The sequence below is a fragment of the Chinchilla lanigera genome, unplaced genomic scaffold (assembly GCF_000276665.1).
Source record: "Chinchilla lanigera isolate Chin_1 unplaced genomic scaffold, ChiLan1.0 scaffold00003, whole genome shotgun sequence".
Lineage (NCBI taxonomy): Eukaryota > Metazoa > Chordata > Mammalia > Rodentia > Chinchillidae > Chinchilla > Chinchilla lanigera.
Genome location: NW_004955404.1, coordinates 30,044,294 through 30,064,343, shown reverse-complemented (window position 1 = coordinate 30,064,343; position 20,050 = coordinate 30,044,294). Strand labels below are relative to the sequence as shown.

The 20,050-nt window shown below is 33.1% G+C and overlaps 1 protein-coding gene across 13 annotated transcripts in view; it reads right to left on the bottom strand.

Moving 5' to 3' along the window:
* Positions 1–20,050, bottom strand: part of Mycbp2 (MYC binding protein 2, E3 ubiquitin protein ligase) — a 254,112-nt gene that overhangs the window by 121,893 nt on the left and 112,169 nt on the right. For all 13 annotated transcript variants that reach the window (XM_013516419.1, XM_013516422.1, XM_013516429.1 and 10 more), the window contains 7 exons: positions 13,964–14,055; positions 11,311–11,445; positions 9,807–9,890; positions 7,974–8,070; positions 5,138–5,330; positions 4,379–4,653; positions 2,155–2,376 (listed from right to left, as the gene is read on the bottom strand). In XM_013516419.1, the coding sequence (XP_013371873.1) occupies positions 2,155–2,376; positions 4,379–4,653; positions 5,138–5,330; positions 7,974–8,070; positions 9,807–9,890; positions 11,311–11,445; positions 13,964–14,055 (1,098 nt within the window). The remainder of the gene's footprint in view (positions 1–2,154; positions 2,377–4,378; positions 4,654–5,137; positions 5,331–7,973; positions 8,071–9,806; positions 9,891–11,310; positions 11,446–13,963; positions 14,056–20,050) is intronic.

The window sequence follows — 20,050 nt, the reverse complement described above, 5'->3', positions numbered from 1 at the left end:
ATGAATGCTATTTGTTGGTCACTAAAATTTAAGAAAAAAAGTACTCTTACTCATTAATGTCTATAAATGAAAGCTGATATTAGCTTTCTAAAAAGGTTTGACAATTTGTAATGAACTCTGACTTAAGAATTTCTCTACCCCTAAAGAATTATACTGGGAAAATAATCATAAATATGTATAAAAGTTAAAGCAATGATATTTTCAGCACCATTTAAAATACTAAACTACTAAGTGTATACACACAATTGATTCTGCATATTGAAATGGTACAATGCCACAATGTCCCTCAAAAAGATAGCATGTGTAATATATTAACCACAACATATCTTCATAGACTAATTTTAACATAGACTCAACTATATAATTACTAACTATTAATAATCATTACATGTTAGTTCTATAAATTAAACAATATTTGCTATATATTTTTAAAAATTACCAAACTAATGGGAATTCCAAAAGAAAATGTCTGATTATTCAGAAATGTAGTACCCATAAATTATTCTATTTTTCAGTACTCTTAATAAAGAGCCTCTGCATACATATTTTATATAGAACACATTATATATATATATGCACTCTGACTTCCAATTTTTATTTTAAGAATTTAAAAATGTTTTGATGTTAAATATTAATATACTTCTTTGTAATGGCTAAATCATATTCTATCAATTTGTGCCTAACTCAGCAATTTTACTCAGTGATAAACATCTAAGGGTCTAATAAAAAGTTTTCAATTTTCCTTTTATTTATTTATTTATTTTTTTTGTTTTTTTTGTTTTTTTTTTTTTTTGAGACAGGGTCTCTCTATGCAGTTCAGGCTGGCCTTGAGCTCACTGTGCAGCCCAGGCTGGCCTCGAACTTGAAATGATCCTCCTGCCTCAGCCTCCCAAGTGCTGGGATTACAGGCAAGCACCACCACGCCTGGCTAATTTTCCTTTTATTAAAAACACATGTAGTTTTAGTGTTTCCCATATTGTCTTAGTTTCCTTGAAAATGATAGTAACACATAACAAAATAAAAATGTATTTATTATTTCTAAAATAAATCTGGTTTTAGACCCCCAATTCAAAGGTTATGTTTTCACTCCTGTCTCAACTATTACTTAATTAAAATTTCATAAACAGTTGGTATACAATAAATATTTGCTAAATTTAAAGGAAAGGATTAGACTACACAATGACATGAACAATCTATAAAGTATGTTTCTTCATAGTCTCACAGAATAGGAATTTGAGAGAAAAATTAATTTTTCCTAATTTTTTAGAAATAGATCAATACCTAAATATTACTTTTATTCTATTATCCTTTTTATTTCTATATTATTGAATTTTAGAATTAATTTTCTGTTGCTTTAGTCAACAGAAAAGTGTTACTATATAGTAATTTTTTTTTTTTTTTTTTTCCGGTACCAGGAACCGAACTCACGACCTCGCGCTTGCCAGGCAGGCGCTTTGCCGCTGAGCTAAATCCCCAGCCCACTATACAGTAATTAAAATAACTTTTACTTTACTTTTTTCATTTTTATAGATTCATTCTCAAGTAAATAGTTCAGTATATATGGTTTCATGTGTATTTTTAATTTTTTTTCTATAATGCTTTCTAGTAAACTGGAGGCAGACATTAAGAAATGTTTCTTCTGCCCATTGTTTTACAATGCTTATTTTAACATACCAAAATTTTATACAAAATGTTTTAAAAGTTCTTTATCATTCTATCTTTGAAATTTAAAATATTACATTAGAATGCAAGAGATTGCTTATGGTATCTGCCGCTTAATTTCAAAATATACAGCAGATAAAAAATACACAAGAAATACACAAGTTTTGCCTACCACGCATAAGGCCCTAGGTTCAATCTCCAGCACAGCAAAAAGAAACAAAGAAACAAAACAAAAAACCAAATATAGAAATATTAACTGAATAACTTGGATTTCTTACCAGCAAATGACTCTTCAAAATAAAATGGAAAAAGGAACCTCACCTTATAGGCAAATAAGATAATTAAAACATAACCACCCCTTCTTCTGAAACAGGTAACAATTTGTTAAATAATCATTTACTTACCAATACAGAACAAAAAGTATCAAACTAAAAATACTTCCCTTTACAGTTTAAATGCTTCAGTACGAAAGAGATTTCAGAAAAGACCTACCTGGCTGAGTTTTTCCATGTGTGTGACCAAAAGGGGAAAACGATGAACCAGTGTTGAGTCATTTTCTGTGCTAACTTGCTTAACAATTGATCTTAGCAGTACTTCTCCGTCATAAGCAATAGGGAAAATAGAAGTCAGCTTAACAGATGTATGACACAGAGCTGACATAACAGCTGCAAGGAGTCGGCTACTTGATGTCTTGAAATTTGCTTCTTGGATATCCTTTTAAAAAAAAGCCCCCCGCAGTCCCATAGAGATACTGCATCAATATAATCCAAGTTTCTGAATATATAAAAGGTAAGTAACTGTTTAAATCATATCCAAATTTTGTATCATTCAGTCACTGAAATTATTTTGTTACAGGATAATATCACATCCGTGCCTTAAAAGACAGTTAAGTCACTATCCAATGAAAATAAAAAACAGTAAATTATATATATATATGTATATATATATGATATATAAACTATATAAATATCCATTTATATCATATCTACATCACTGTATCTATCAGTATATGTACATATATATATCTCCACTCACACAGTTCTCCTTAGCACTATTTTCTTTTTTTTTTTTTTTGGTTTTTCTCTGGTACCGGGAATCAAACTCATGACCTTGCGCTTTCCTTAGCACTATTTTCAAATTTTCACTATTACACTATATTTAAGGCATTCCCAATAAGCACTGAAACCTTTTCTCAAATAATTATATGATGCAAAATTGTAATTCTGTGCAACTATTATAACATTTCAATGAGATTCTAAAATTATGTTACTGCATTCCACAGTTAACTCCCAAAGAAAATATTTTTCCTCTAAAGAAAACATTAAAAATGTATCAATACACGACATCCTAATTTACAGAATCATGTATGCACTATTTCATCAAATATTTGTGGTACAAAGTCAAGCATAAGAGCAGAGCCACATTCCATCCAATACATTGACCCAATGCTTCCTAAATGCACCCTTGTTCAACAGTGAAGGAATAAAATAACAATTTCAACTGGTAGAGTTGAGAATGAGACAGTAATTAACTTATGCTGTAGTACAGACAATAGTTTGTCCCAGAAAATAGAATGGTTAAAATATGGTATCCTGCTATATGGAGTCCTGTTGCTTGAGAAGTCATGGTGATGGCAGTGTACTGGGGAGGATGGGGTGCAGTGTTGACGTGGGGCTAGGAGTTTCATACCATGATGAATAAAAGTGGTCAAAGCATTTGGACCTTGTTTCCAAACTTAGGGGAGCATTCATTATTTTACTTTTAAGCAAGATGTCAGCTGTAGATTTTCTTTATCAGATTGAGGAAGTTCCTTTACATTCTAGTTTCCAAAGATATCTTTTTCACTGAATAATCACTAATATTGTCAAATATGTTTTCTGTAACTACTGAGAGGATCATACAATTTGCTCTCTTCATTCAATTAATCTGCTGAATTACACTGATTTCTGGATGTTAAAAACTTGTATTTCTAAGATAAATTCCAAAGTCATGATATATTATCTACATTATAGGATTTGATTTGATTATATTTTAAGAATTTCTTTATGCCTGAGTGATAATCATTTGCAAATTTTCTTTTAACATATTTGCTAGGCTTTGTTATCAATCAGGATAAGGCTAACCACACAGAATGAACTGGAAAGTATTATCTCCTATAGTTTCTGAAAGAATTTGAAAAATGATTGCTATTATTTCTTTTTAAATGGTTAAAAGAATCCATTAACAACAATGTCAAGGCATGGAATTTTCTTTGTGGAAAAGTTTTTAATAATAAATCCATTTTTAAAATAGACATAAGGCAATTCTGATTTTTCTAATTTTATTGTATCAGTTTAGGTTAAGTTATATTCTTGAAAGAATTTGGTAACTTCCTCCAAAGCTATAAAATTCATTGATATAAAACTGTTTATACTATCCTCTTAGCATAATTTTAATGCCAGGTTTAACCTACAGTGATATTCTCTACCTCACCTCTAATAATGGCGCTCTGTGCTTCCTTTGTTCTTTCCCTCCTTCTGTGTGCTGCAGAGCAAACCCAGGGCTTCACTCACAGGAGGCAAGTCCTTTGTCACTGAGCTACATTTACTGCCCCCAGTATAGTGTTTTTCTCTATCAGCCTTTTAAAAGCTAAAGGGTAGGGGCAGCAACAATTTACTGTCTTAAACATTACATAAGCAATGCAGATTTATAACTACATTTCATATGCTTAAATTACCTGATCCAAACAATTCAGCAGATCACAAAGACACGCCCACTGCAATGCAGGAGTTGGGTAGAAAGAATGGAAACATGCAGTAAAAGTATTATGACACTCCTGCAGGACAGCTTCCAGGAGACTCAGGGGTTGACTGAGATATCCTTGAGGGTCATTATCCAGCTTCACCATGCAGTGATCAACTCCTTCTGATAAAATTTTTCTTAATAAAGTTCTGGTTTTTCCAATACACTCTGCTAATTTGCTGGTTTCTTCTACAACTACTTTTCCTGTAGCTTTTTTTTTATGGAAAAAAAGTAAAATGCTAGTTAGTAAAATATTAAATATGCATGGAAAAATATAATTCAGTAATTAACTATATGCCTATATATCATGAATACTTATAACCTATACATGTAACAATTTAGAGATAAAAAGTGGTCCAAAATTTCTTTGTAAAATTTAAAAAGAATTAATAAAAAAGAAAAAAACTAGTTACATTCCAACCAGCTGCTGAAAATACTTCTACTTGACATAACTTATTTAAAATAATTTTATTAGAATATTAAATTTTAGCCCACCATAACTTTTTCTCATAAGAGTAACATGAAATCTATTTTATTTTTAATGAGCAAATACAGAAGCATCACAATAAGCTTTCTTCCCTCATTTCAGGAGCAGCTGAAAGGCAGGCAGGGATCTTTAACTCCTGATAATCTTTAATTCATCTCAAAGTCTTAAATGTTTTCTACCTAAAGTCATTCAAAAAATACATCATACCTGACACTGGGTAAATTTCACAGGTATAGACACGCAATAACCTCAAACAACAGGTACCCACGAAGCGCAGTCTCTCTAAATCTAGAAGTGTAGCTGTGAACTGGAATCCTTTTAATCCTCTAAGTTCTTCAACTCCTAAGACTAAGGTGGTCCAGCTCCAGTGAAGAATGCTCAGCAATGATTCAAAACATTCCTAATTCAGAATGTGAAAAAACAGAAAACAATTAGTTCAAATTAAATCATGGGACAAGTCAAATGAGAAAGTAATACATGTAATTTCAAAATTTTACCTTGAACTCTTTAGTGAGTTTTGGTAGCCCAAATAACAGATATTCTTATAGTGCATTTACTAAATTACCATTAAGAGTATCTCTTAAGTTTGACCAAAAAGGTAAGGTAGACTGGCATTTATAAATACAACATTCTTCAGTATTGACCTACTTAAAAAATATTTAAGTCTTCCTGTTACCAACCTATCTACTGTAGCATATAAACAAGGAAAAAATAAAAATCTTATAAATATGGTACATGCTTATTTGAAGGGAGTATCAAATGCTATATATCACTGTAGTAAAAATTATATAAATGAAATCAGTGTATTAGCATTCAAGTAATATCAACTAGCTTATTTTATGTCTGCATATTAAAATTTTATATAAACTATATGCAGACACAAATTGATAATATTAATGAAGATAAAAATTGACTAAAAATACTATAAAATCCTTCCTTAGGATGTTTTAAAATTCTAGACTATGGATTTAGGGTGGACTTGCCTTGTAGTTATGAAGGGTCTGCAGATTTTGCCATAGTTATATCATGACAGATGCTCCATAAGTCTCAAAGCAAACCCCTTTGCTCCCCTATCCTTATCAAATCACAGACATCTTGTAATACCAAAACTGAGAGTAATACCAAAACTGAGAGTATATAGTTTAACCTTTTAGAGAAACAACATTTCCTATTCAAAGATTACAATTACTGAGACATAAATACAAAACAATTATCCAGTACAGGGGGGGGGTGGGGAAATCATAAAAAAAGACACAATGGAGATTCTTATTGCAAATAAAAGATACCAAACTCATAAAAAAAGGATGAAAAGGTAAAAAAGAACTCCAGTTCTTTTAAGCCACATTTTTATAGTCACTTTTGCAAGGAACACTGTATAACTGGCATACATTTTTTTGGAAGGTCAATTGGACAAATACATATCAAAATTTAAATGGGCACATTTTCTGTACATAATATGCACATAAGCACATCAGTCATTAAAGATGCATGCATAGATTCTCACGAAGAAAAGATAACAAAAAATGAGCAACAGACTGGTTCTATTATAGTAGTGCTGAATAAATAAGAATATAACTATGATGGGGCTGGGGATTTAGCTCAGCGGCAAAAAGCGCCTGCCTGGCAAGCGCAAGGTCGTGAGTTCGGTTCCCGGTACCGGAGAAAAACCAAAAAAAAAAAAAAAAAAAAAGAATATAACTATGCTATAGGAAAATATGCAAACAGAAAAACTGACAAAGAGACAAATATATTAATAGGAAAACTGTTCATGGTGTGTTCTATCAAATGTTCAAAGAGACAGAGGAAAACTGTAAGTATCAGAAAAAACAAAAATACCGTACAACATCTTATATAAATACAACTAAGTGTGTGTGTGTGTGTGTGTGTGTGTATAAAAATGGGGCTGTATAGAGCTCAGTGGTAGAGTACTTGCCTAACATAAACCTGATCCCCTAACAATGAAACAACAGCAGCAACAACAATAACAAACCAAACAGTGACAACAAAGAAAACATACAAGGTCTGGAAGGCTATCATAGTCCAAATGTAAACAAAAGGATAAGAAGGAAAGGAGGAAAGAACCTTAATACTGTTTACCTTTAATAATTCTCTATAATATCTGAGGCACATGTATTAATCTTATGGTTTTACTAAAAAAGGGAAGGATTCTTCCTAGGCATTTTACCAAAATGAGACAATAAGCTACTTTACTAAATCATTCACATAGTGTATTACAGTTAAAAAAGCATTTTACATGCCCTCTCTTATTAGAAATTCATAATACAGTAATGTAACTTGTTTAGATAATTTGCATAAGAACCCTATATTAATACAGAAAGAGCAAGAAATTTACTCAGACATGCTATGACCTTTTAATTACATCATGCTGACTTTTCACCCTTATTAATTCCAATAGCACAGTACATCTTTACATACAGATTAGGATGGGCAAGTACAGTGGTGCCTTGGTTCAGAAACTTAATTTGTTCCATGATTTTGGAAAAGATGGCCATGTCTGTGTTGGTGTGAGAAAGATGGCCATGGTTGTATTTGTCAACCAATGCAGAGTTTCCTAACAGAAACAAAATTTTGCCAAATGCTTCTGTTTGCAAAACAAATTGTTTGCAAACAAAAGAATTTGTGAACTGAGGCACCAGTGTAGTTCAACAAAGATCCCGGTTGGGTAAGCAACTCTTCTACATAGTTCTTCAAGTACTAACACTTCTGGACCAGTACCATCCTTAACTTTTCCTAATTTTTTAATTCCTTTGTATATGTATCATTAGGAAAGCCACCAGTTATTTCATAAATAGCAAGGCTATGTTGGCTGGGCATCATAGGCAACACTTACATTTTTCCATTATTTAAAGCATATGCTATACTATTATTTAAAGCATATACTATCTTTGGCTAATGTAAAAGCAAATCTAAGTTCATAAAGCTAGGCTATGATAAATTCTTAGAACAGAGTGGCTAAATTCTAAACATCACAATTAAACAGAATGCTGAATTAAAAAACTGAAAGTTTTAAAAAACGGCTCACCACTGAGACAGTTCTTGCAAAAGATCTCTTTAAAATGTGTACAGGCTCACTGGTTTGCTGTTTGCCTTTTGAAGCACTGCTATCACTGGTTGGAAGTCTGAAGACAGAAGATACATATAAAATCATGTTTAAAAAGTCCAATGACATTTTAAGAAATACACATTTTTGCCACAGTGAATTACTGAAATTATGCATTTGCATTGTTTTGGCTAGATAAAATGCTAATATAGGGCTTTTCTGGAAACATTTTCCAACACTAAACAATATTTTCTTAGCACTATCTTACCATGTTGCTAAGGCAGTGTACTAGAAGCTTTCTCCTCTTGCTAGAGAATACTTGTACTTCATGTTCTATAGTAATGCTCCCATTTAATTATACTATTAAAATTATTCTACCAGTAGCACCTAGGGATACTCCAAGGCAACTTGTTATGTTCATAAAGTTACATTTTACAAGTACTGACTATAAGAAATTGCATAAAAAACAAAAAAATTCCCTCTTGGGAAAAATGAGATTTTTAACATTCAATTCTTTAACTATTACTAGGAAGGAAAGATATGTGTGAAGAGAATCTTAATACATGCATATCTATGTTTACAGCAACACAATTTATAATAGCTAAGTCTTGGAAACAGCCCATATGCCCATCAACAGATGAATAGATAGAGAAAATGTGGTGATTAAATACAATGGAGTACTAATCTGCTGTACAGAAGGATAAACTTGAAACATTTTTAGGTAAATGGATGCATCTTGTGACCATAATCTTAAGTGAAATAAATCAGACACCCAAGTTAAAACATTGCATTGTTTCTCTTGTGTGAGAAACCCAAACTGTAAGCCAGGAGTGAAATGGAGGATAGATACTGGAAAGTAGGAAGAACTTGTTCAAATGGGAAAATGAACAAGGGAAAGGGGAATGGTTAGGGAAGGAAAGGAATGGGGATTTTAAAAAAGAATGGAAGGGAAAAATGTAAACAAAGCTTTTATAAATAGAGAGGGGAAGGGCTGAAGGGAAGGGAGGGGAATGGGAAAAAAGAATTTAGATATATTATGTACAGGTACATATTCTCCATGTTAAATGTGATCATTAGGTATGGCAGACATGTACCAATAAATAATAAAGATAAAAAAGAGAATCTCTAGAGGTATTTTTTTGTTTTTTTCTTTACTACTTTCAGGATTATAACATTTTTAGTTAAAGTTCATATCCATTTGAATTTGTCTAATATTACAGTAATGTTGAGATGGAAACATAGGTATAAACTTTCATGTCTGAATTACTGTGAACTAATTAAAATTCTTAATGTTAAAATATCATAAAGCAATGCTATTTAATATTTCAATAAAAGGTGTAAATTTTTCAACAGTAAGGGATTTTCCAACTCATTCCACCACAGATAAAAAAACATAAGACTACAGTAAACTGCAATCTACATCTGAAGTATTCTCCCTATAGAAAACTGACCAAGTCTACATCTAAGGTACTCCCCACTCCAATTCAATTTCTTTAGAACAGATTTTATTAGGTTAGAGAATCCTGAAATTGAAAGAAAATCAAAGACAGGTTTAAAGAATAAGTTATAAAAATATTATTAGCATAATACAGATAATCTGAGTCATTCGGCAAAGTTTAAATGTAATGTAAAAAGTGTCTAAAAATATACAAAATGTTAACAATTAAATGTCTTTGTTACACTGGTTATATTTCTACCAGTATAATTTATTAAATATTTCAATAAATTCTTATTATGTCATATATTTTATAATTTTTATATCTTATTATAGCAAGAGAATAAACCACATCAAGTAACTATAAGTATGCTAAATACCTGTATAATAACTGAGGTATCTGACCAGCATTAACATCTGTACCATTATTTGATTTCTTTGAACTCTTAAACTGGAAAACAACCCTAAGAAGAGAAAAACAAAAATAATAGCAGAAGTGTGATGGTCTAAGATTCATTAAAGAAATAAGGGAATTGACAAAAACTTTACAATAAAGAAAATTATTTACTCTTTAACAAAAAAATAAAAAGGTACTATCCTGACTGTAACCTGGTTAAGCAGTAAATAAATCAACTGAGCCAGATCAGCAGCAACTCCTGAGTAGCTATCCTGCCCCCAACCAGACCACCAGCTCAGTTTTCACCACAGTAGTAAACTTTTAACAAGATATACACTTACCAACAGTATAAAATCAGCCTGACTAGATGTGATACTGGCTTTAGCCTCAAAGTGGCATGACACTGCAAGTCTGACTGAACTACATACGGAAACAACATAGTCCAGGGTCAAAGCAGTCTCCTCAGTTCTAGCATATAATCTTAGAGCAAGTTAAAAGGGATATACAGAATACCAGATTTAATTTTCCTTCAGCAATCTCTTTGAATATACAACAACATGGAACTCACTTCAAAAATCAGTTGGCTTTTATAGATTTTTTTTTTTTTGTTCTGTTTTATCATCTCTGTTTTGACTCGAACCAAATGAAATATACTATTACATACTCTACCCACTTCAAATAGTTAAAAAACTGAGTATCTTTTTCAAATGACAGTTCTATAGAACATACGAATTAGTTATAGTACAAAGAATGCTGATTTAGAATCAAGAGCATCCAGGACCAGACTTGGCTCAGTCATACAATAGTCACATAAACCTAAGCAAATCACTTTTGTTTCTGTAGTCCTTTGAATTCAAAATAAGATTAATAGCTGTTTCACAAAGTTATTGAGAGCATCAAAATTACTCTACACAGTACATGACAATGGTAAAATGTTCCTACATTTCATTAAAACAATATGTCTCATACCACAAAAGGGTTCCAATTTATAAACTGTCTATTTATATATGCTGTTAAATTTAACTGCAAGTGTGTTTCCTATTTATGGCTCCAAAATCCTCACTAATCCTTGTCAGCTTTCTCTAAATTTCAAATTTGGTAATAAAACTTTTAAACTTTTTTTTGTTTTGATGCCAGGAATCGAATTCAGGACCCTGCACTTGCCAGGCAGGTGTCTGTGCCACTGAGCTATATCCCCAGCCCTTAAACAATTTAATATCCAGAAATATATACAAATACTATCACATAAGAGCAAAGAAAATAGTCTTATTAATTACCTCCCTGTTCTGTCTAGACCTTAATTTGGCATATGTGGTTATCTGGCATATGAGGTTACCCAAATTTAAGTTTTAGTAATTATATTATGCTTTTAGTATGCTTAGTCATACTGAGCACTTACCGTACTGAATGAGACCTCTGACTTTTCCAACATTATTATACAAATAAAAATGAGAGATGCTTAAGTAAAACTTCAGTGTTCTTCTTACCCATCATCTGTAGTAATAGAAGCTTGTCCATGAGATCCACAGTCACTGCTGGGTCCTGACACTCGAGCCCATGCTACATACCACCAGCCAGCTTGCAGGAGAACTGGTTCATCAAACATCATTGCATATTTTTCTCTGAGAAAAATTAGTGAGTCAAAACAATCCCTATGTACTTTCCTGTCACATGTACTTTTTTAAAAGAAATTCTTTATAATAAGAATCATGAAATGAATTATCTTAAGATTCTTATTAGATAATAAAAACAATTCTTAAAAAGTCTGCTCACAAAGACAAATAGAAGCTACCTGTGTTGCAGTGATAGAACTCTCTTTGTTTTCCTCTTCCTGAATTCTATAACATGCTTAAATCCTGTAAAACTTTCATATTAAGGCACTTTTAAATTAATATTTTAAAAAGCATGCAAATTTTGCAGAAAATAAAAATTTGAACTCTAGGTTAAAGTTATTTTATTCAGTGTAAGTGCTCTTTGAGGTAGCATGTTTGGAAAATGGCTCTGAAGTCAAGTGTACTGGTTTGAGGATTGGTTTTGCGGCTTGTTAACCAGGGAACTTTGGGCAAGCAGCCACATCCTCTCTCTACCTTCATTATTTTTATCTGAAAGCAAGTAAAAATAATGTCTAGTTCATTCAGTTGTTCTAATGTTGAATTCACCCAGGTAAAGTGTTTAAAACTGAGGATTTCCCACTAACTAGACAAAAATGTTTATGAATTTATAAGCGGGAATAGAGCTGTAGCTCAACAGAACAGCACCTGCCTATAATAAGTAAAGCCCTCAGTTTCATTCCCAGCATGGCACCCCTACAAAAAGTAAGAGAAAAAAGTCACATATAGATTGAGAATTCTGTTAAAAGGATATAAGCAACTTATAAAGCTCTAAATAGAAAGAATTGGTTGTAAGTGGAACTGAAGGAATAAAAAGCATTTAAGGAAAGAATATTATTTGTTACAAATGAATCTGCAGAGATAAAAATGCTTAAAAGAGATGGAAAAGAGTAATAAACTGAAAGTCAGAAAAGATGCTAACGCTATCCTTAAAAGTCTGGGTTTGGTGAGTAGGCTAACGAAGGAAATCGAGATGATTCCCTATGCATGAAACTACACACTATATCTGACACATAGCCACCTACTCAAACATAAATGGCAGCCAGGTGTGGTGGTATATAGCTGTAATTCCACCACTCTAGGAAGTTGAGGCAGGAGAAATACAGGTTTTGGCCCAGCCTGGGCAATTTAGCAAGATAAAAAATAAACTATAAAATGAATAAAAATAATTTAAAGCGGGGAAGGATGCTGGGGATGTAGGTCAGGGCAAAGGCTCTGGATTGAATTTCCAGTACAAAATACATATATAAAATAAACGTCAGTGATTATTAAGGCTTGGTAAAATTAACTAGTATTAACTAACTCTCCTGAAATTTTCTCTTATGTTCATTTGTATAAAACATTAAACATTACTAAGAAAAACTCTTATGATAGTGCTTAATGCCTAACATGAAGAAACAACCAAAACTTTCTTTAGAAAGTATATATCTAGTACAAAGCAAAATCAATGTCTTATTATCATCCCTATTTCAGAAAATATACTTATTTTCTCTAGCAAAAAGTCTATTCACACTCCACAACATTTTCTTAAACTAGTTATTAGTATTATAGTATACTATTATCACTTCAAAGCTCAGTTTGTATTTTTTCCCATCATAATATTTCCTGACTCTAATCACTAAACCGTCAAAGCAGTGTTGAGAGGACTGAACTTCATAAATAAACACACTGATTTCAGTAAGCTCCCCAAAACTTTCAGTAAGGCTGATACTCTAGTACATTATTATACTACTGGGATGATACCAGGATACACATGTGATCTGAATTATGCCTTACTATGACTATTTGACATCATATATACATATACATATATATATATAAATAAAAAACAGTGACTCTATCATATGATGAAGGTGTGTAGCAGGCTATACCATTTAAGTTTGTGTAAGTACCCTGTATGTACAAGGACAAAATCACCTATCAACACATTTCTCTGAAGAATCCCATCCCTAGGTAAGGCATGACTGTGTATTTTATATATGTTATATATATGTTACAGATAAATGATTGTAGCCGTCACTAGAACATAAAGCATATTAGATGTTGTCTAAAGGACACGTCAAAGTAAGTGTGCAAAACATATGTATATTTCTATTTTATCTTCAGGGTTGAATCAAATTATCTTGTGAAATAATACCAGGAAGAATACTAGTTTTAATGCAGCAGTATCATTAAAAATGATACTTGCATCTTCTAGTACAGTCATATGCTATGTAATGATATCTTAGTCAAAAAGAGACCACACACAGAATAGTGGCTAGACCCTATGGCCAAACTGTGTAGTAGGCTATCCCATCCAAGTCTGCATAATTACTCTCCATGATTTTCACACAAGTATGAAATCATCTAATGGCATGTTTCACTGAAGTATCCCATCCCTAAGTTAGACACGACAGTATATCATTTAATTTCTCAAGCATACACGTAGCAGATTATTTAAAGTGCCTTTTAAAATTATATTTAAGCTTTATAATAAATTTTAAACTTTAACTATGCAAGAATTATACTGAATAAAGAACAAAATTTTTACCTAGCAGCACAGTCATAAGCCAACACATCAGTCTCTGCAAGAAGGTCCCCATCAGTTTCATGATCTCCTCCATCTGGACCCAACTCAAACAGCTGGGGAAAAAGGAAAAACAATGTTCCCCAATTATTAATTTTATAAATCTGCTGAAAAATGTGTTTATAATTTTGTGAGCATCCAATATACACTGACATACACAGAAAGTAAAAGTAATGTGGCATGGAAAAAGGAAAGATGTAGAACATGAAAAAATGGTTATATAAATGAGGGAACCAGAGTATAGGTAAAGAAAAAAGAGGAAAAGATATCAAATGGGAAATGCTTCTGAGATTAAGTGAAAATAAAGGCAAACTATAAGGGAAGAATTTTTTAATGGATTAATATGTATTTTTTAGAATGTTTTTCTCTTTAGAACTATGTAAGTGAATTACAAGCAAGGCAGATAAAATATTAAAAATGTATTAAAGTGAACTGACAGGTATTGTGTGAGGTGTCTAATGTTTTCAGTTACATCCTGTTGATTTGGAAATCTATCTCTAGCCTAGATCTTCACCCCAATAGTCACTGAACAATGCCTTTTCCCATATAACTTGACTTTACTATGTCTAAAATTATTCATCTTTTTTCTTCTGGTCTTTATTGCTCTGATTGGTGATACCTTTTTTCACTTGATCACTCAGGTAAAAACCCTAGAATAGTCCCTTTTCTATATTTTGGTCATTATTCTATCTATTCTGTTCTCTAGTGTAATTGTAGCACTATTGCTGGCTGAAACATTACTATGATGACCTGTCTTCTTAGGTCTTTTGCCTCCCTGACTTAGCCCATGGACAATGAAGGTGAAGGATTTTGCTTTGCTTTAATGACTCCTAGTACTCAGGAAAGTAAGTACCTGATCAGAACACTTTCTTAATCTGAACGTTTTAGTGTTTTCTCACCTTCTTCATAGCATCATATAAAGGTCCATAATGATTTGCCTCTCCTTACATTCAAAACTACTAGAATACATACTGTGTGCCAGCAACAGTTTAAGAACTGGGCATACAAGGTAAACAAGGCAATTAAAAAAAAAAATGAGGGCTACTGGGTGTGAGTTTGTAGTAAGGCTGACCAGGAGCAGAAGTCAGAAACTGCTAAGAAATGGGCCATGCAGATATTGAAGAGAGCTGTAGTTAGAATAGCGAAGCAAAGGTCCTGAAGCTTGACATGTTTAAGAAAGAATAAGCAGGCCAGTGTGACATGAATGTGCAGCAATGAATAACGTAAGGTCAGAGAGGTATGGGAAGTGAGTTCCAATGGGATCTTGTAGGGATCTTATAAGGCTTTGGCTTTTACTCTAATACACAAAGATGCCAAAGGAGTTTAAACAGGAATGGCATACTGCTGCGTGCCATTTAAAGAGACTCTGCCATGTTGTCAACTGATTGAACTGGGCAAGGAAAGAAGCAGAATACAAGGTGGGAGCCTACTTTAATCACTCATATGAGAATAGTTACAGCACGGACTAACTTAGTTAACAGCTGTAATTTTTTGAGGTGGATAGTCTGTGGATTTATTTTCAAAGTGGAGCTAAAAATATTTGCCATGAAGTGCATATAAGTGTGAGAGGTGGAGAGAAATCAAAGAAGACTCAAAGATTTTTGGCCTAAGCAACTATAAAAATGAAGTATATTCTAAGTTAATGAACTGAGATAGGAAGAATGTGGGTGTAATCATCAGAAACATAGTTTTGAATGTATTACCTCCAAAATTAGACTTTAAGCAGAGGAGAAAAAATACTTAAGAGGCATGAGGCTGGATCACACTGGGGATGAGTATAATAAACACACACATGTATATATATGTGTGTGTATATATATGTGTGTGTATATATACATTTTAATTTTTACTTTACAAATGAATAATTGAGACAGGGTCATACTCAAACTTGTGGGCTCAAGTAAATCCTCCTGCCTCAGGCTCCCAAGTAGGAAAGTATGTACCACTGCCCCAGCTGGACTAAATATACTCCAAAAAGATGTTGAAAAATCAAACACTTAGAGCTTAGCAAGACGAACAACTGGCAGGATACCAGGAAAGCAATAGGATAGAAGAAAAGTGAAGTATCTTGAGAGCCAAGTGAGGAAAGTATTTCAAAAGAGAGCCTCAACTGAATTAAACTGGGATGACTGGTTAAGGAAAGTAAGGACTCTGATTTGACCACTGGCTTCAGCAATATTAAGTATCATTAGTGTCTTGACAAGAATAATTTCTGCAGAGTAAGTGGGGCAAAAATCTGACTGGACTGTGTTAAAGAAGAGATAGGAAGATGAAAAAGGCAAAAAGCACAGAAGATTAAGAACATGAACAAAGACGATTTAGTTCATTAATCTAAGACAAATAGTCTGGGCTGGTAATGGAAGAGACTTTGCCCAATTAAGAAGGAGATCTAGGTTGCTGGCTTCTATACCAAACATATGGTGGGTGGTACTATTCATCAGACAGGGATCGCTGAAAGAGAGCTAGGTTTTAGCGGAAGAATATGAATTCAGGTGAGAGGTAACAACTCTCACTGACATGTCTTTAGAACATTTACATGGAAATACGTTAATAAAACAGAAATACACCTGGAAAGAAAATTTGAGCACCATGGCATGCTGATGACTACTGAAACTTCAGGCTTAGAAAAGAATGCCTAGGAAAAAACACAGTGTGAACAAGAAAGGCCTTAGGCTAAGCCTACAGAATTCCACCTTTAGTGGTCAGGAAGAAGCCATTTATTTGTTTTTTTTGTTGTTGTTGTTGTTTTGTTTTGTTTTTTTGTGGTACTGGCAATCGAACTCACAACCTTGCACTTGCCAAGCAGGCGCTGTTGCCACTGAGCTAAATCCCCAGCCCCGAGCCATTTATTTGTATACAAATATACAAAGAAACACTTATGAAAACAAAAGAAAAAACAACCAAGGCTGGGAAAAAAATACCTTAGAGAGGAAAAGGTAGGAATAAAAAACAATGTTGTTGGAAAGCCTCAGGTTCCAGGGAAAGGGAGCAGTGAGGAACAATTTGAGGTTGCAAATAAAAGTAGAGCCAATGTAGGATAACATATATAAAGGAGCACTATAGAGTTGAATACTGCCAAACAAAATAAAACAACTCATAAGGCAATAAAATAAAATAAAATACATTTTATATATATATATATTTCAAGCATGGTCTCACTATGAAGTGCAAGCTAGCCTCATTTATGTAGCTCAGGCTGGCCCCAAACTCATGTTGATCCTCCTGCCTCAGCCTCTCAAGTGCTGGGATTACAGGCGTGTGCCACTATGCCTGGCTCTCTCTATCTTCTTGATAGGCTTATTAGACACTGTTAACTAGTACTGGATAACTTACTGAATTTGCTTCTCCACCTCAACAATGACTCAAACCATACTAAAATAACCATTTTGAAGGAGTTGTACTGAAATAAGCCAAAGTATTATGTTTTTTAGTGTCAACAATATGTGCTACAAGTTTCCTTAATTATTATTCTATTCCTATAAATCATATGAATACAGAAGCTTTTTATTTTTACTTAATTCATTTCTATCTATCTTTTTAGTATGTGTATTATAACTAGAAATAAGCAAATACTTTTCAAAAGTTTATCTCCTAAGACAAGGTTGCCTACCATCATCACTCTTGTTCAACATAGTTTTGGAAACATTAGCCACAGCAAATAGATAAGAGAAAGAAATAAGAAGAATATGCTACATAAAAGACCTCCAAAACTCCACCAAAAGACTCTTAAAGTTAATAAACAAATTTGGCAGCATGGCTGGATACAAAGTCAACACTCAAAAACGAGTAGCATTCCTGTACATGAATAACCAACTCAGTGAGAGAGAAATTTGGGAAATTACACCTTTCACAATAACATCAAGAAAAATGAAGCACTTTGGAATTAATTTAACAAAGGAAGTGAAAGAACTATACAATGAAAACTACAGCGCTCTGAAAAAGGAGACTGAAGAGGATACGGAAGCATATCCCTTGTTTTTGGATAGGTAGAATCAATATCATGAAAATGGCCATACTTCCGAAACCATTACATAGATTTAAAGCAATCGTGATCAAAATACCAAAAGCATACCTCACAGAACTAGAGAAAACAATCCTTAAAGTTCACATGGAACCAGAAGTGACCTAGAATAGCAAAAGCAATTCTGGGCCACAAGCGCAAGGCATCACAATCACTGATCTCAAGTCATACTACAAAGCTACCATGATAAAAACATCATGGTATGAGAAAAAAACAGACAAGAAGATCAATGAAACAGAATAGCAGATGCAGAAGTAACTCCAATACACTCAGCTACCTTACCTTGGAGAAAAGGTCCAAACACTTCCACTGGAAGAAAAATAACCTCTTTAATAAACGGTGTAGGAAAACTGGCTGTCCACATGCTTAAGACTAAACCTCTCACCAGGCACTAAACTAAAATTGAAATGGATCAAATATCTAAATATTAAAACAGAAATAATCTGCTGGAAAATAAAATAGGTAAAACTCTTAAAGACGTAAGTGTAGGCAAAGACTTTATGATCCAAACTCCAACTGCACATGAAATATTCCAAACAATCAACTGGGCTATCATCACAACAGAAAGTTTTTATACAGCAAAAGAAATCACCAAGAGTGAAGAGACAACACACACAACTGGAAAAATTTTTTGCAGCTATTCCTCAGACAAAGGACTAATATTTAGAACATACAAAGAACTGAAAAAAATTAGACCCTCCAACTTAAAGACCCAATCGAAAAATGGGCACCTGCAATGAGTAGAAACTTCTCAGATGAAGAAGCAGAAATATCAAATAAATATATGAAAAATGTTCAACATCCCTGGTCACTAGAGAAATGAAAATTAAAACAACACTAAAATTCCATCTCACTTCAGAAAGAATGGCTATCATCAAGAAATTAACTAACAACAAGTGCTGGCAAGGTTGTGGAAGAAAGAACCTTTCTCCACTGTTGGTGGAAGTATAAACTGGTACAATCAATATGGAAATCGGTATGGCAATTCCTCATAAAACTAAAAATGGAAATTAGTATGGAGATTCCTCAAAAATGAAAACTAGAGGTTCCATTTGACTCACCTCTTCCCCTTCTTCATATTTTCCCAAAAGGTTAAAAGCATCATACTACAGAAATATGTGCAGCACACCCATGTTTATGGCAGCACGGTTTGTAATGGAAATAGCCTAGATGCCCATTAACGGATGAATGGATTCAGAAATGTGGTTTTTATATATAATAGAGTACTACTCTACTAGAAGGATAAACTTGAGACATTTTTAGGTACATGGATGCATCTTATGACCATACTTTTAGGTGAATTAAATTGGACATGTATGTGTAAACATTGCATTATTTTTCTTGTGTGAGAAACTAAAAGCATAAGTAAGGATCAAAATGGATGACAGATATTGGAAAGTAGGAAGAAAATGTTCAAATGGGAAGGAGAACAGGAGGGTGTGAGGAAAGAAAGGGAAAAGGGAAAAAAAGAATAGAAATGAAAAAATAGAAATCAAGTTTTTATAAATAAAGAGGGGAAGAAGGGTTGAAGAGGGGAGAGGGGTGGGAGAAAAAAAGAATCAAGATATATTAAGTACAGGTACAAATTCCCAATGGTGAATGTGATCATTATGTGTATATCAAAAGTATATCAATAAAATTAATTAAAAATAAAGTTTATCAGTTCTGGTTGCCTATACAGGGCATGTGCTCAAAAACTATTGTTATACAAGAGTTTTGATATATTAACATAATTTTTAGATGGTATTGACAAAACTAAGAAAACACCACCTGATCAAAAAGAGTATCATAACTGAAAATTTTTTATGAAGCATGCTGCTGAAATTAAGGCACAAACAATAGCTTTTTTTTTTTTTTAAGAATATAAATGTTCAATGTCCCTGGCCACTAGAGAAATGCAATTGAAACACAGATTTCATCTTACTCCAGAAAAAATAGTCGTCAAGAAATCAAATAAGGGGGCTGGGGATTTAGCTCAGCGGCAAAAGCGCCTGCCTGGCAAGCGCAAGGTCGTGAGTTCGGTTCCCAGT